Source organism: Peromyscus leucopus, chromosome 7 (assembly GCF_004664715.2).
Source record: "Peromyscus leucopus breed LL Stock chromosome 7, UCI_PerLeu_2.1, whole genome shotgun sequence".
Taxonomy (NCBI): Eukaryota; Metazoa; Chordata; class Mammalia; order Rodentia; family Cricetidae; genus Peromyscus; species Peromyscus leucopus.
The window spans coordinates 93,877,936-93,894,847 of record NC_051069.1 but is presented as its reverse complement, the minus strand read 5'-3'; the positions used below and the strand labels follow the sequence as shown (position 1 = coordinate 93,894,847).

Below are 16,912 nucleotides of genomic sequence, written 5' to 3'. Positions count from 1 at the left end.
ATGTGTATAATTAAAGTGTTTTAATAAACCCCACTCAGGATAGAGGTTACCTCTGAGAACTGAAAGGAGATATGTTGAGGAAAGGGCTTCATTTGTTTGTTACAATGCTTCATTTCTGAAGGAATTTAGAGATGCATCTATTGTACCATACTCTACACTTTATCATATGTCTTAAATGTCCTCATGCTAAAGTTGGGTTGACCATGGAAAGACATTGCACACATTGGTCTGCCGAATAGAAGCACAGGCTCCATGAAGTGCCACAATTTTGCAGTGACAAAGGCTAACGTCGACTTAAACGCTTGCTACCTGCAGTACAATTATAGTAATGCCAGTGCACAGAGCAGAACAAGCAAAACCTCCCAATGTCATTGCTTAAAGAGCTACTGCTCAGGTGTCGGGTTGTTAGATGTGGAATTACTCTCGTTGTTTACCTATATGATGTGTACTCTCTGGGAAATATTTATGAAAACATGGGTAGTTAGACATGACCTTGAGATTGAATGCCAGGTTGATAAGTAAGCACAGACTGAGCTGTTGAAGTTCAGGTGGCCCCATGAGAAGAGAAACCCCCTGAGTCACAGAAGCCAGCTCAGCAGAAAAGAGGCACTCACTATCCTTGGCTTTAAAGTCTGGTGGGGAATCAGTCACAGGGACCTGGATAAAAGGCACTGAGGCATGCAAGGGAACGGCTCTAGATTTCTTATAGGCAGTGACTCCTTGTTCTACTGCACACAGCACAGAGTCTTGTTAGGACACAGCTCAAACCATGTCAGCCCTCCAGAAGCTTCCCATTGCACCTGGGATTAAGGCACCACCCCTCACAGAGGCCCTAAGGTCCCTGGCTTGCCTGGCTGTCTCCCCTCATCTCTGCTTTTTGAAGTTCCTTATAAATGTCATTTATTATGACATTTTCATGCATTACCTTGTTCGTATTCATCTGACAGCTACACCTCCCACCCCTGTTCCCCAGCTCTCCCTGGTCCACTTCCCCCAGTAGTTCCCCTTTCTGCTTCCATGTGTGTGTAATTCTACATATAGCTCCCACATGTGTAGAGGACGTGCAGTGTTTTTCCTGTCTCTCTGCTTATTATCTTCTCTTGTTCTCTTCATTCTTCATTCTCTTGTTCTCTTCATTCTTCAATGGACATAGGCCCCTTTTGTTTTTATGACATGAAAGTAGCATATCTATATTCTGTATATGCCTTAGGGTTTCTATTACTGTGAACAGACACCATGACCACAGCAACTCTTATAAGGAAAACATTTAATTGGGCTGGTTTATAGTTTCAGAGGTTCAGTCCATTATCATCATGGTGGGGAGCATGGTAGCATGCAGGCAGACATGGAGCTGGGGAAGTAGCTGAGAGTTCTATATCCTGCAGGCAGCAGGAAGTTGACTGAGACACTGGGTGGTATCCTGGGCATAGGAAACCTCAAAGCCCACCCTGACAGTGACACACTTCCTCTCACAAGGCCATACCCACTCCAACAAAGCCACCCCTCCTAATCCCTATGAGATTATGGGGGCCAATTACATTTCAAACTACCACAGTATACAAATAAAAATGTGCAGTATTTATGTTTCTGAAACTGGCTTATTTTGCTTAACATAATGGTCTCCAGTTCTAACTGTTTTTCTGCAAATGTTGTAATTTCATTATTTTTCCATTATTTTATGTATGTGTGTGAATGTTGTGATGTCTGTACTTGTTCATGAGGGTGTGTACATGAGTGTGTGCATGAGTGGGTGCACGAGTGTGGAGACCAGAAGTCAGAGCCACATGTCTTCTTTGATCACTCTCCGCCTTCTTTTACACACACACACACACACACACACACACACACACACACACACACACAGAGTTCCCTCTTTCCACCATAGGTTCAGAGGATCAGACTTGGGTCATTAGGCTTGCATGGCAAGTCCTTTGATCCACTTAGCCATCACACCAGGCTGTAACTGTATTTTTTATTTATTTATTTATTTATTTTACAATACTATTCAGTTCTACATAATAGCCACAGATTCCCTTGTTCTCTCCTTCCTGCCCCCCTCCCCTTCCCCCAGCCCACCCCCCATTCCCACCTCCTCCAGATCAAGGTCTCCCCGAGGACTGGGATCGACCTGATAGACTCAGTCCAGGCAGGTCTAGTCCCCTCCTCCCAGATTGAGCCAAGCGTCCCTGCATAAGTCCCAGGTTTCAAACAGCTAACTCATGCAATGAGCCAGGACCTGGTACCACTGCCTCCCAAACAGATCAAGCCAATAGACTGTCTCACCTATTCAGAGGGCCTGATCCAGTTGGGGGCCCCTCAGCCTTTGGTTCATAGTTCATGTGTTTCCATTCATTTGGTTATTTGTCCCTGTGCTTTATCCAACCTTGGTTTCAACAATTCTCGCTCATATAGACCCTCCTCTTTCTCACTAACTAGACTCCCAGCGCTCCACCAGGGGCCTAGCCGTGGATGTCTGGTAAAATGAAGACCACATGAGAAAAGGAAGAAACAAAGAGCTAAAGAGGTCCACAGAAATCCACAAAGATACCCCCACAAAAGACTGCTGGCAATGGTCGAGAGGCAGCCGGGACTGACCTACTCTGGTGTTGGGATGGCCAAACACCCTAATAGTTGTGCCATAAACCCCATCCAAGGACTGAGGAATCTGTAACTGTATTTTTTGAGACAAGGTCTCTTATTGAACCAGGGGCTCATTGATTTGGCTAGGCTGGCTGGCCAATGAGCTTCTGAGGTCTGTCTGTCTGTGCCAGCCTCCTGCCCCAACACTGGGGTTGCAGACATACACCATTCTGCCTCGCTTTTACATAGATGCTGTGATCTGAACTGGATCATCATGCTTACTCAGCAGGCACTTTATCAACAGGGCCCCCTCCCCAGCCCCAGTTCATGCTTTACAATTGAATGAAATATCAGCGTGTATGTGTATGATGATTTCTTCATCCAGTTCATCATGGTTGGAGGGCACCTGAGCTGGCTCCCTTTCCTAGCTGTTGTAGATAGAGGTGCAGAAAACACACATGTGCAAAGATTGCTGTGGCATGTTAACTTAGAGCCCTCCCGGTAAATACCCAGGAGTGCTAGCTACAGAGCACAGGGTGGCTTTGCCTTGCTTTTCAAAGACGCTCCATATTGATCCCCACACCAGCAGTGTAAATGTGCCTCTTTCTCTGCGTTCTCACGGGCATTTGTTGTTTGTTTTTGATGATGTCATTCTGACTGGAGTGAGAGGGAATCTCAGTGTAGTTCTGATCTGCAGTTCCCTGATGGCTAAGGATGTTTTCCCACATATTTATTGGCCATTTATGTCTCTTCTTTTCATGATCAGCTGTTCCGTTCACTTGCCTATGTATTGACTGGATGACTTGATTTTTTGGGAGGGTGGAGTGGGACTAGTTCTTTAGTGGTTATAGTTATTAGTCCCCTGTCAAATGTTAATAGTAGACAAAGGTTCTCTTCCACTCTTCAGGCTGTCTCTGAAGAATTCTGTAACTTATTTCCTTTGCTATGCAGAAGATTTTTAATTTTGATGCAATTCCATTTGTCCATTATCGTGATTATTTCCCGAGCCACTAGAACCTTTTTAAGGAAGTCTTTTCCCTGTGTCTCCCTTTAGCACTTTAGTGTTTCGGGTCTTATTTAAAGGTCTTTGACCCACTTTTCAATTGACTTTTTTTACAGGGTGAAAGATAGGGATAACTTCATTCTTCTGTGGGTGAAGGTCCAGTTTCCTAGACATTTGTCGAAGAGACTGTTTGGTTGTTTTTTTTTTTTCTATGTAAGTTTTTGACCCCTTTGTCAAAAACTAGGTGACTGTAGGTGCGTGTTTATTTCTGGTCCTCTGCTCTGTCCTACATGTCTGCTTGTGCCACTGCCACACTGTTTGTGTCATGGCGGCTCTGTAGTTAGTTTGAGGACAAATGTCCACACTGTTTGTGTCATGGCGGCTCTGTAGTTAGTTTGAGGACAAATGTCCACACTGTTTGTGTCATGGTGGCTCTGTAGTTAGTTTGAGGACAAACGTCCACACTGTTTGTGTCATGGCGGCTCTGTAGTTTGAGGACAAATGTCTTGCTATCTTCAGCATTGTTCTTTCTGTTGAGACTGGTTTAGTTATTCGGGTTTCATCTGTGTGTTTCCATATGAATTTTGTTGTTGTTTTTTTTTTTTCCTCTAATTCAGTTAATAGTGTCATTGGAGTTGCAGTAAGGATTTTGTTGCATCTTTAGATCACTTATGGTAATATTAGATCACAATGGTAAAGTTGTCAACTCATGGATGTCGTTCTGTCTTCTAGTGTCTCCTGTAATTTTTCTTTCCCTGGGGTGTTTGTTTTCATCAAAAGGCCAATGAGATGCTCAGTGGGTAAAGGCACTTGCCATCAACCTGATGACCTCACTTTGATCCCCAGGACACCCATGGTACAAGGAGAGAACACCAGTTCTAGAAAGTTGTCCTCTGACCTTCACATATGACACCATTGTCCATGTGCACCCCCCAACACACACACACACACACACACACACACACACACACACACACACACACACTTGACTTTGTCACAAAAAAAGCTTTCATACCAAGGCCTTACACCTGCTTGGCTAGGTGTTGTCCTAAATTTTTGTTTGCTGTTAGTTTATATGAGGCTATTGTGAATAAGATTTTCTTTTAGTATCTTTCTTATTAAGTTTGTTATTGGTATACTGATTTTATACCTGCTACTTGGCTGTAAGCTGTTACATCTTGGGATTTTCTAGTAAAGAAGAATTTAGATTCTTCTAAATATAGGAGGTGTATGATGTATAATATATATACTATAAATATGTGTAAGTGTGAATAAAGATACAAAAGACCAAGAGAGGATAATAATAATGAGGAGGAAATGATGAGGAAAGATGGGAGTGGATAAAATGGCACATGGGGCATGAAAAAGGAAGAGAGTGGGGAGGTGGGGGGATGGGTAGGAGGAAGGTGAGGGTGGAAAATTGCTAGAACACACTTTGTAAACTAAAGAAGAAATGTAAAAACATAATATAATATAAAAAGAAAAAATAAATAAGGAGCATAGTTAGGGCTCTTTAAGATAATCTCAAGATAGCGTGAGGCTAGGTTCCCGAATTCATCTTCAGGATGATATAAAAGAAGAGGTAGTCACAGAATGAGAGTGGATACAGGTGCTCCAAGTGACGGAGTCCAAGTCACTGAAGAGGCCAAATCCAGGTCATCCTGTGGCCTTTGTTAGACTGCTGTGCTTTGGACAGCTGGGGAATGTTGACAGATGACAGTAAAGCCATTGGTGACATTTCCTGATGTGGGGGCTGCGCTTCATTGTGAGAGTTTTTGTTCGAAAACCAAAACATTTATGGGGGAAGTGTCTAGTTAATTACTCATTTTCAAAAGCCTTGAGTACCAAAAAGGTGTTTGTTCTTCTGGAACTTTTCTGTAAATATGAAATTGTTTAAAAATAAAACAAAAAGTTCAAATATTTTACCATCTGTTACCCTTACAGAGCCAAAGGACATATGCGGCTTTTTTTTTTTTTTTAATAACCTCTGGGCTAGAGATACATAGGACAGAAAGAATGGTCAATACTGGTGTCAATACAGGACTCAGGAGATGGAGGCAAGAGGGTCAGAGTTCAAGGCCAGCCTCAATTACATAGAGTCTGAAGCCATCCTGAGCTACATAAGATTGTTTCAAAACAAAAATAATAGCCAATACTAAATAGGGTTAGAAAGTATAACAAAGGCTAAGTGAAGAGATCTTGACTTAGGTCTTTACTCAGGTGGAGAAGGGAGTGGGTTTGGAGGTCAGACGAGGAGAGAGGAAGTGCTTGCTGGGAGTTGAAGTGAGTTTCGGGTCTGAGTCAGCCAAGCACACAGGCTTTGGAAACTGGGCAGCCTTGCTGCTGATCTCAGTGTTCAGGTGCCATTATCCAGCCTTGGAATCAGTGCCTGATAAGCCTGGTAACTGGGTCTCTGGTCCTTGCTTGTCCCCAATGCCTGCCCAACCTTGGGCTGTTCAACCTGTAAATGAAGAATCGGGGCAAAAACTGATGTTGAAGAGTTCCTGAAGCAACTTTAAAGATGATTGACTCGTTTTTTGAGAAAGGAAGTGGGACATAAAAATTAATGGGAAATTAAAATGGAAGTTCTTTCCATTTGAGAGCTGTGACTAATGGTAATGATAGCCCTCTACCAGCCACACCCCACTCGGCCTCCTTAGAAAGACAATCATTCTAAATGAACAGGATGAAGGATGCTGCCCTCTTTTCCCAAATCACACAGAGCAGTGAGAGCACCCTCTTAAATGGAAGTTTCTATTTCATGACTCTCGAGCACCCCAGTGCATCTCTGTATCCACTGCATCTCATCCACATGCCCTGAGTCTAAGCATACATCACTACAGGGCTGCAGGGTGGGGGCCTCTGCCTGCCCACTTCCTCCTGGCCTCACCTGAGTTTATGGCATGGCTGGTTTCTTTCTTTGATCTATAATTTAGAAAACGATTTAAATTGGCTTACATGTATAAATGTTGTTGAGACTTGAGTTGTCCACTCGATGATTCCTCGCTGCAAATGTTTCCTACGAGTCAGAGAAGAATCTGTGTCCCCTCGTGGCAGTGGGGGCTGGGCTCTGAGTGTGTCTAAGTTCAGTAAGTACGCTCTGCAGGTCTCCTGTGCCATTGCTAACATTTTGTTTTAAATTTTTATTTTTATTTTGTATATGAGTATTTTGCTGTGGGTTATGTCTGTGCAAGATGTTCATGCAGTGCATATGGAGGCCAGAAGAGGACAACAGATTCCCTAGAAATGGAATTACAGATGGTTACGAGATGCCTTGTGGGTACTAGGAATCAAATCTACATCATCTGGAAGAGCAGCCATGCTCTTAACCACTGGACCATTCCTCCAGCCCCATTACTAGAACTTGGAATTTTCCACTTACTAATGATGGAGCCAGCTGTATTTAAATCCTGTGTTAAGAATACATAGCCAGTAGTTTATCTCAGTATTGCTTTGTATACTTCTAGTTAGTAGCCGCATACTAATTGAAGATTTTTATTTTTTCTTGCGGTTTGAAGTGTCATCATTATGTAGTAACTCTTTGGCCTAATAATGGGCTTTTAAAGGACTTATTTATTTGTGTGTGACAGTGTATACACACACACACACACACACATATATCTATATCTATATATCTATCTATCTATATATATATATATATATATATATATATATATATACACACAAATATGCACACATGTGTTTATTCATGGAGGCCAGAAGAAAGCATCAGACATCTTTCTCTATGGTTCCTTACCTATCCCCTTGAGGTAAGATCTCCCCCTAAACCTGGGACTCACATTTCCTTGGCCAGAGTGAAAGCCACCAAAGCACAGTCATCTTCCTGTCTCTAACCTCCTGGGGCTGCTGCACCCAGCTTGTTACTTGGGTTCTGAAGTCCAAACTCTGGTCTTCATGATGGTTAGCAACTGCTCTTAACCCCACCCCACCTCCAGCAATGATTTTTAACTTATAAATCTGGCTTTTATTAATATGGCTGCCTCAGATTTCATTTGGTTATAATCTTCCTGGTATTTTCTTTCAGTCCTTTTGTATTTTTTCAAACTTTGTTTAAGGTGTGTCTCTAGCAGTACCTAGCTGGATCTTACTCTGTAGTTGGTAAGCCTAAACTGTCTGCTTTTACTGTGATTAGAGTAATGGATGGAGTTTCAGTCACAAATAAGAAAACCCTACAAGGAATATTAGCTCAACAGGGCATCATGCCAACAGCTGCAATATTGGAGGAGAAAAAAGACCCTAAGGTCAAACGTCCAGTGAGGGACGCTTCATGCTACTGAATGGCATGCTTGTTTGTACAGAGCTCTTCTGTCTTTACCCCAGCCCTGTCCGTAGACAGCTGCTTGAGACACTAGACCAACAGAGGATGGCTACTATTCATTCCTCATCATTCCTGATCATCCTGATTCCTTGTCATCCCCAGATGAGTCAAGATGGCAGCGCTGAAGAGTGTGTAACATTCTATGTCTGTGTGACTCTACACTTCATGTGCAAGGGTGCCTTGCAGTACATAAATCACTCCCAGGACTTTTTAAAAAATGTGTATGAATGTTTTGTCTATGTGCATGTAAAGGGTTTCTTATATTATGCCTGAAGAATATCTCATGTCCTCTTTATTTTTTTACTTTAATTCTATGAAATTCCATGTTTTTACCACTTACCGGCCTCTTTGTGTCTTTCTACCCCAAAACAATTTGTCTAGAGAAGATGAAAGGCATATTTTAACTAGTGTCAAAACTAAGGGTGAGGATGTAGCCACATAGCCATATAGCTGCCTGTGTACTCGTACACTTTTACCATTACTGTTCAGGCCAAGGACAAGGCTTCAGTGCAGGGCAGCTGTGCTATCTGCTTGGATTTTAGACTTCCAGTGTATAGACTATATAATCTCCCCTTTCATCATAAGTAGCCTTTCTTGAGTTATTATCATGATGAAACACCAACAGATCCATTATGTGTACAAACACATGGATCAAGGCAAGAATATACCTCACGTGTATATATGTGCTCACGGTTTCTGAAAAGAGTACTTGGCACACAATCAACCACACGCAAGCATTGCTTGTTGACCACTGTTAAATGCTGAGGATGAGATACCGTATTTTAGCTTCCTCCCTTTTCCCTCCCAAGTGACAGGGTGGCAATGTTGTCTTTATAACCACAGATTTAAAGTGTATTTTCTTGCAGGTGGTCTCTCTGTGGGGCTTATAATCTTTCTTACCTTTCTTGGCAGATCAGCCATGCAGAAGCTAGGAACAGAAGTGTTTGAGGAGGTCTACGATTACCTCAAGAGAGCAAGGCACCAGAAGGCCTGTGAAGCAGAGATCCGGGAGCACCTGGAGACCGTGGTTCCTCGGGCCAGCGACTGCTTTGAAGTTGACCAGCTCCTCTACTTTGAGGAGCAGCTGCTGACCACAGAAGGAAAAGTGCTCACTCTCCAGAACCTTCGCTGTGAAGCTGACCCTGAAGAAGCACATACAGTTCTGTGAAAATCCATGAGGTTTCCACTCTGGACTACATCTTGGGATACTAGCGCACAACTGGAGCCGCCATCTTTACCTTCGGCTCCTGGTCAGAAGTTAGGATGTCTATGGAGATGTCTGTGTCTATGCACTCAGCTGGCTGCTGGTGCCTGGAGTCACAGGTCAAGGTCATAGATGAAGTCTGGCATCCTGAAAGGCTTTCCTTCATGCCTGCAGCCCTCAGGGTTTCCAATGGGGTAGAAGTACTGTGACGACACAGGTGCTCTGTATCTGTGTCCATCCAGAGCATGCTCAGAGCCCAACCACCATGATCTCCAGGGACTATGGCCAACTTGCTTGTGATGGACACAGGATACTGGCCTGGGCATTGACCTGCTAAACTCCAGTGATGATTTTTCTTTCTTTCTATGACTAACATGCAAACCGTATGTAAATAATGGGCTTGGATTGAAAAATCCCAAAAGTGACTCTGTGATTTATTCCTAAAACTCACTCATGGAGCAATAAAGGCTTTTATTTATAATAAATACGGATTTCATCATTACAAGATAAATCACCTATTTTATCTTTTCTTTTTATTTACTTATATATTTTTATGTAGGAGTGCTCTGTCTGCATGTACACTTGCATGCCAGAAGAGGGCATCAGATTCCAATATAGATGGTTGTGAGCCACCATGTGGTTCCCGGGAATTGAACTCAGGACCTATGGAAGAGCAGCCAGTGCTCTTAACCACTGAGCCATCTCTCTATCCCCTTATCTTTTTCTTATAACAATATATTGTTAAGTAACACATTTTGTAAAGGTAATATTTGCTTTGTTTTGTTTGCTGTTTGTTACTACTAAAAACATCTAAAAATTTACACATGAATGAGATATTAGTTGGTGTTTTAAATATTGATTTATTTTTATTATATATATTTGAGTATTTTGTCTGGATGTATGTATGTGTACCATGTGTGTCTTAGTTAAGGTTACCATTGCTGTGATGAAACACAAGAACAAGTTGGGGAGGAAAGGGTTCATTTGACTTATACTTTCACATGGTAGTTCATCATTGAAGGAAGCCAGGACAGGAAATCAAACAGGGCAGGGACTTGGAGGCAGGAGCTGATGCAGAGACCATGAAGGATTGCTGCTTACTCACTTGCTCATCTTAGCCTGCTTTCTTATAGAACCCAGGACCACCAGCCCAGGGATAGCACCACCCACAATGGACTGGACCCCCGACATCAATCACTAATTAAGAAAATACTCTACAGGTTTGCCTCCTGGCCTCATTTTTATCAATTGAGTCTTCCTCTTCTGATGACTCTAGCTTGTGTCAAGTTGACATAAAACTAGCCAGTATAATATACAAGCCTGGGGCCTAGAGAGGTCAGAAGAGGTTGTTGGATCCTGGAACTAGAGTTATAGATGGTTGTGAGCCTTCGTGTGGGTGCTGAGAACCAAACCTCTGCAAAAGCAGCAGGAGCTCTTAACCACTGAGCTCTCTCTCCAGCCCCAACATTTGTGAGTGTGTGTGTGTGTGTGTGTGTGTGTGTGTGTGTGTGTGTGTGTATGTGAATATTATACTTAAGTCACATAAGCTGTCTCCTCAGACATTGTTTCTTTTTTAATAATATTTTTATTTATTCTTTGAAAATTTCATACATTTATACAATGTATGTTTATGTCAACTTGACACAAAGTAGAGTCATCTGGCAAGAAGGAATCTTAGTCAAGAACTGCCTCCACAGGACTGGCCTGTAGACAAGTCTATGGTGCATTATCTTGATCGGTGATTATTATGGGAAGGCCCAGCCCACTGTGGGGAGGTGGTTCTGGAATGTATACTAAAACAAACTGAGCAATCCAGGAAGAGCAAGCCAGCAAGCAGCGCTCCCCCATGGTCTCTTCATCAGCACCCCCCCTCCCGCCACCAAGTGCTTGCCCTGTTTGACTTCCTCCCCTGACTTCCCTCAGTGACAGACTGTGCTGTGGAACTGTAAGCTGAATAAACCCATTTCTCCCCGAGTTGATTTTGGTTTTATCCTAACTGAAACAACATCCATCCTCTACTACCTTCCTCCAGCTCCCCCTTGTGCACCCACCCCATCCTATCCCAACTTCATGTCCTCCTTATTTTGTTGTTTGTAAGTTTTACTCAGAAGAAAGAAAAGGTATTGGTGAAACAGTTTGTGTGGTAACAAGGAGGAGACCTCATCTCAGGAAGTCCTCTGGATACCCCAGGCCCTTTGATGATCAGTCAGATGGCAAACTGGTCAGAGGAGGAGGGACTATAAAGAAGCCAAGTTAATGAATGTGTGTAGTCTCCTTGATGACAGTCATTATGTTATTAGAACAGGATAATGCTTGTGCGAGTTGCTAGGTCTGAAGAGGAATTCATAATATGTCCAGAGAACAATGTCTTGCATTTTAGAACATGGTTCTAAGAAGACAGGTGCAGAGGGATAATATCCTACTCTCCAGAGATTGGCGTTGTGTGCCACACCAGCCTCAGAAGAAAGGAGAGCCACAGTAATGGGCTTTGGGAGCATTGCCTCTTAAGACCACTGGAGTTTTCCTTCCCTTTAGCTCACTGGTGTGGGAATGAGGAGTAAGATTTGACCTGACTTGAAAAAGAGTGTCTGTCATTACCTCTTTCTCCTTCAGCAATACAGTCCTAATGTGGGGCTACTTCAGTGTGGATGTTAATAACTAATCAATGGAAAATGACAGATAAGAAACAGTCACAGAGATGGGAGATGGAAGGACTTTGTGCTCTGCTGTGCTCTCCTCTCTCTCTCTCTCTCTCTCTCTCTCTCTCTCTCTCTCTCTCTCTCTCTCTCACACACACACACACACACACACACACACACATTCTGCCTTCTAGGTATACAGAGGAAATGCCACCAGCTCTTTTGGGTGATGCAGAGATAATGCTCACAGGGAGAGGGATGGAAGTTCATTATGTAATGGCTTCGAGGCTGGGGCTGGAGCAAATGCCCTGGGTCTTATAAGAGTTCAGCCATCGCCCTGGGCTCAGCATAAAAGAGGCTGACACATTAAACTATAGCTCATAGGTGAGGACATTGCAATCTTCCTTAAGATGAGACAGACATTAACTAGGCTGTGAAGAGAAAGGAGGACCAGGCTACTGGGAGAGAAAAAAGAAATGAAGCAAAGAACAGAAACAGGTGTCTTTTGTGTGCCTGTGTGCATGCGTGTCTGTGTGTGTGTCTCTGTGCATGCGTGTGCATGTGTGTGCCTGTGTGCATGCCTGTGCCTGTGCATGTGTGTGTGTTGGTGAAGCAGGGTTAGATACACAGTGAAGAAGCAATGTTTGAAAACAGTTCTGCCTGCCATCATCTGTATGAGGGAGAAGGTGAACACCAGGTGGTGGGGCTCCTAGACCTCCTCCTGCCATTATTGTGATTTATAGCAGTTCATTTCCTCCGAATCCGTTTCTGGCCTACCTCTGACTACCACTGAGAAAAATGCAGTTACCAGACGGAATCATGGGAAATTGCCACCATGGTGTGTAGCAATGCTTCAGATGGCTGGAAATGCTCTTGGTGTTGAAAGAAGCATCATTGACTGTATGGTTAGCCTACTTGAAAGTTCCGTCATTGGACCTTCATCTACGAGCATCCCTTCGCTTCTAAGGTTCTACTGCTACCATTGCAAACACATCCCCAAAGACAGTCACTTTCAGACACTTTGAGTGGCCCTTGATGCCTGCTCTGCAGATATGCGTGAGTGGCCGGCTCCTAGGACCAGCTTTGCCTTGCAGACCATCTCCATCCACTTCACCCTGCTAAACTGCTATGATAGCCTCAAAATAATCATCACAGGGGTCTTCAGTTGAAGAATGATCCTAATTAGTCTTAACAATAAAAACCTGAGTCAGATATCGAGGGTGAAAGCTGAAAGGTCAAATAAGCAGAGCAGCCACCGGTAACGTCTTACCTCTCAGATCCTTAGACCCATTTGGGGTGGGGGTGCTTTCCTGTCTCTGCAAATCCTCAGACTGAATGGGTGCCAGAGACCCTGTCTCCACCAGCCTTATATTCCCACCTCCACCTCCCTAGTGCTGGGATTAAAGGCGTGAGCCTCCCATGTGCTGGGATCAAAGGCACGATCCTCCCAATCCAAGTGCTGGGATTAAAGGTGTGAGCCACCACCAACTGGCCTCTATGGTTAACTAGTGGCTAGCTCTACCCTCTGATCTCCAAGCAAGTTTTATTTGTCAGAACACAAAATATCATACAACACTCAGTTCTTCCATAATTTCAGAAAACAGTTCATAATTTCAGAAAACAGTTCATAAGTATGGCTCAACAAATATTGATAAATATTTACTAGGAATACAGTGGTCATTAGAATTTATGTAGGACTGCAGCAAAACGTGTTGAAATTTAATCCTTGTTGTTAGACAGTAAACAGGGAGACTAGGTGGGACCTTTAAGAGGTGATTGGGTCAAAAATGTCTGCCTGTCTGGATGATGTAGTCATTGGTTCATGGATCATCTGTCTGTTACAAACCAGAGCTCCTCTGGTCATAGGATGGCTGTGCCACCTGGGGATTCTTCAGAGGCTCCATCAGCAAGAAGGTTATCACTAGATTCGGCCCCTTAACCTTTGACCCTGCAGTCTCTAGAACTGTAATTTGAGCAATTTTTTGTTCTGTCTAAATGAGCTGTTTTGTGGGTACTAATGCAGTCTGTTATAACAACAGGGGACAGACTAAGATGTGCTGAATGGACAACTTGACTCCAAGTTAGTCTGGGAGTCAGTCCTTCAGCAGCTAGAAACATTTTCGTTGATCAGAAATGAGATTTTTACTGCTCTGATAGATGGAGTTGTCTGGGTGACTTCACCCCTCCCTACACTCCCTGACCGTGACTCAGTTTCACCTTGGAGCCTGATTTAGCTGGGTCCCTGATATGTTGTCACCCTGCTGTCACCTCCAGCCTGTCCACCTATGGCATGACACATGAGCATGGGAACTGGAGCAGAGTCCTCCTGGGGCAGCCCAGCCCCTGCGCAATAAACCCGGCCATTCATACAATCCACCAACTCCAGTGTTTATTACTGTCTGCTACTTGGAGTTTGTGCTTGATCATCACATGTCACCGTGGCAATAAACTAACCTTCTGTCCTTTCCCTGACACTCAAATCCCCAGACTTTACTTGGGGCAGGAACACTGATTTTTACAAATGGGTGCGTGGGAGGCACGCATCTCAAATAAACTGTGGCCTTTTACAAAAAAAAAAAAAAAAAAAAAAAAAAGAATACTCCTTTTCAAAATAGCCCAGGCAAAGCATGAGTGCTGTCTTTGTGGCTTTCCCAGCGTCTCAGGAGAGGAAATGGAAAACACCGGAGCCATGTCATCCATAGATGGGGTCCACTTCTTTGTATTCCAGCTGAACACACCTTGAGTTTACATTTTATACTAGGTGCTAAGTTTAGACACACATTGATGCGTGTGTCAGGGGGAGACTCTCACTCTGTAGTCCACATTGCCCTGGAATTCTCCACGTCCAGGTTAACCTCAAACTCTCAGCAGTCCTCCTGCCTCAGGCTCCCCAGTCCTGCATGGTGGGTTTGAAGCACCATTTTTGGCTTCCTGCCTTTTAAAATTAAAAACAAGGGTCCTTAGCAGGGACTTTTGCTGAAGGCAGTGCTGGAGTTGGATGATTTACCTTCCGATAGAGCAACTGCAGAGAAGCTAAACTGTGCAAAGGCACACCGGCAAACAACAGAACTGGAGGAAGTGCGTGTCTAAGGTCAGAGAATGCTACAATGGTGAAGCTACATCGTACCCACTTATAAGAAATACAAATGAATATATTTGCAAGGCAGAGAGACCAGAATGGTCCATGTTGTGGTGGGTCAGTGTTAGAAACAAGAGTGTGAAGTCTTGTTCCGCTTAATATAGATGTGGATGTTTACATGTGGAAATATTTACATATACAGAGGGAAAAAATAGGGATGCAGTCATTGAACATACATAATTCCTTCCTCCAGCTGACGGGGGTCATAGAGCTTACAACACAGTCACATCCTACCTAGACAATCTTGGTGTCCTGCACAATTCTCTAGTAAGAACTGTCGAGCCCTGGGGTAGGAAATATGCATGATGAAGTCAGGAAGAGCATGAAGCAGCTTGTTGGCACAGGGGTGGGGGAGGAGGGACAGCAGCAGCAGGGGCGGAGGAATTCAGTTAATGGGGGCACACAGGAAGCCTGGGGAGGAGTTGATACAATACCAACCTACAGCAACAGTGAAGCTGCTGCCACAGAAGCGGCTTTCCCACTTTTTTTTCTTCTTTTTTTAAAATTTTTTTTTATTTTATTTTACAATACCATTCAGTTCTACATAACAGCCACAGATTCCCTTGTTCTCCCCCTTCCTGCCCCTCTCCCCTTCCCCCCAGCCCACCTCCCATTCCCACCTCCTCCAGATCAAGGCCTCCCCCAAGGACTGAGATCAACCTAGTAGACTCAGTCCAGGCAGGTCCAGTCCCCTCCTCCCAGATTGAGCCAAGCGTCCCTGCATAAGTCCCAGGTTTCAAACAGCCAACTCATGCAATGAGCACTGGACCCAGTACCACTGCCTAGATGCCTCCCAAACAGATCAAGCCAATCGACTGTCTCACCTATTCAGAGGGCCTGGTCCAGTTGGGGGCCCCTCAGCCTTTGGTTCATAGTTCATGTGCTTCCATTCGTTTGGCTGTTTGTCCCTGTGCTTTATACAACCTTGGTTTCAATAATTCTCTCTCATATAAACCCTCCTCTTTCTCGCTGATTAGACTCCCGGCGCTCCACCCGGAGCCTAGCCGTGGATGTCTGCATCCAGATTCCTCAGTCCTTGGATGGGGTTTCTGGCACAACTATTAGGGTGTTTGGCCATGGTAAATGAAGACCACATAAGAAAAGGAAGAAACAAAGTGCTAAAGAGGCCCACAGAAATCCACAAAGATACCCCCACAAAAGACTGCTGGCAATGGTTGAGAGACAGCCGGGACTGACCTACTCTGGCTTTCCCACTTTTATCTAGAGAAGGTAGATCCTCTTTGTGGAATGGCCTGTAACAGCCAGATCTACCTCCACCATCACTGGATGCTTGTAGACACAAATCCAAACGGGTCACGGAGAAGGCAGCTTGAGATATGGCCTCTGAGAAAGTGTGCCACCAACCCGGACAGTTGCACGAAATTGCTCTTTTACATCTGTAGAAACCTGGGACGGTGCAAAGAGGTGGAAACCACGTGTGTGTCTCTGCCCCGCCCCCCTCCTGAGAGAGAGAGAGAGAGAGAGAGAGAGAGAGAGAGAGAGAGAGAGAGAAGAGGAGACAGAGAGACCCTAGCAAACCTGCTGTTTCACATTGGCATGTTAGTAACATGGGAGAATATAAACATCTTCAGAGCACGGTAGCTAGCCGGGTAGCTCTACTATACCTGTGGCTGTCGGCCCCCAAGTCTTGAAGTTATTTTCTCAGTCCATCACCCCTGCGGCAACCAAATGCCTTAGACTGGAAGAGCCAACAACCAGGATTTCTTTCTCATTGTTCTGAGGATTGGCGAGTCCAAGATCAAGAGGCAGGCAGGTCCTGGTCTTTTGGGAACCCTCGTGTTGTTGACACCTCACACATCAGAAGAGGCCAGGGAACTCTCTGGGTCTCTTTTATAAGGTCACAAACCTACTCATGCTCCCCACACCAACTCCAACCCATATTCTCTGGTTCTATCAAAACCAGACCTGAGGCGGCTTTCTCAACTGCCTGCCTGTTCCTTCCGCTCTCAACACTCCTTGGTAACCTGATCTTGCCCAACATAGAAAA

At 44.2% G+C, this 16,912-nt stretch overlaps 1 protein-coding gene and 1 long non-coding RNA gene across 4 annotated transcripts in view; one reads left to right on the top strand and one right to left on the bottom strand.

The window, feature by feature from the left end:
* The window catches only part of Nek11 (NIMA related kinase 11), a 221,000-nt gene extending 211,387 nt beyond the window's left edge, over window positions 1-9,613 (top strand). For 2 of the 3 annotated variants that reach the window (XM_037207892.1, XM_028869889.2), the window contains one exon: window positions 8,835-9,613. In XM_037207892.1, coding sequence (XP_037063787.1) covers window positions 8,835-9,090 — 256 coding nt within the window. In that variant the 3' untranslated portion in view covers window positions 9,091-9,613. The remainder of the gene's footprint in view (window positions 1-8,834) is intronic. The other variant, XM_037207893.1, reaches the window with a different exon arrangement.
* On the bottom strand, window positions 5,607-16,892 carry LOC119088367. Its single transcript, XR_005092037.1, has 4 exons — window positions 16,530-16,892; window positions 8,823-9,064; window positions 6,542-6,602; window positions 5,607-6,044 (listed from the first exon to the last, which is right to left on the bottom strand). It is a non-coding gene; the product is annotated as an uncharacterized LOC119088367 (long non-coding RNA).
* Between the last annotated feature and the right edge of the window lie 20 nt (window positions 16,893-16,912).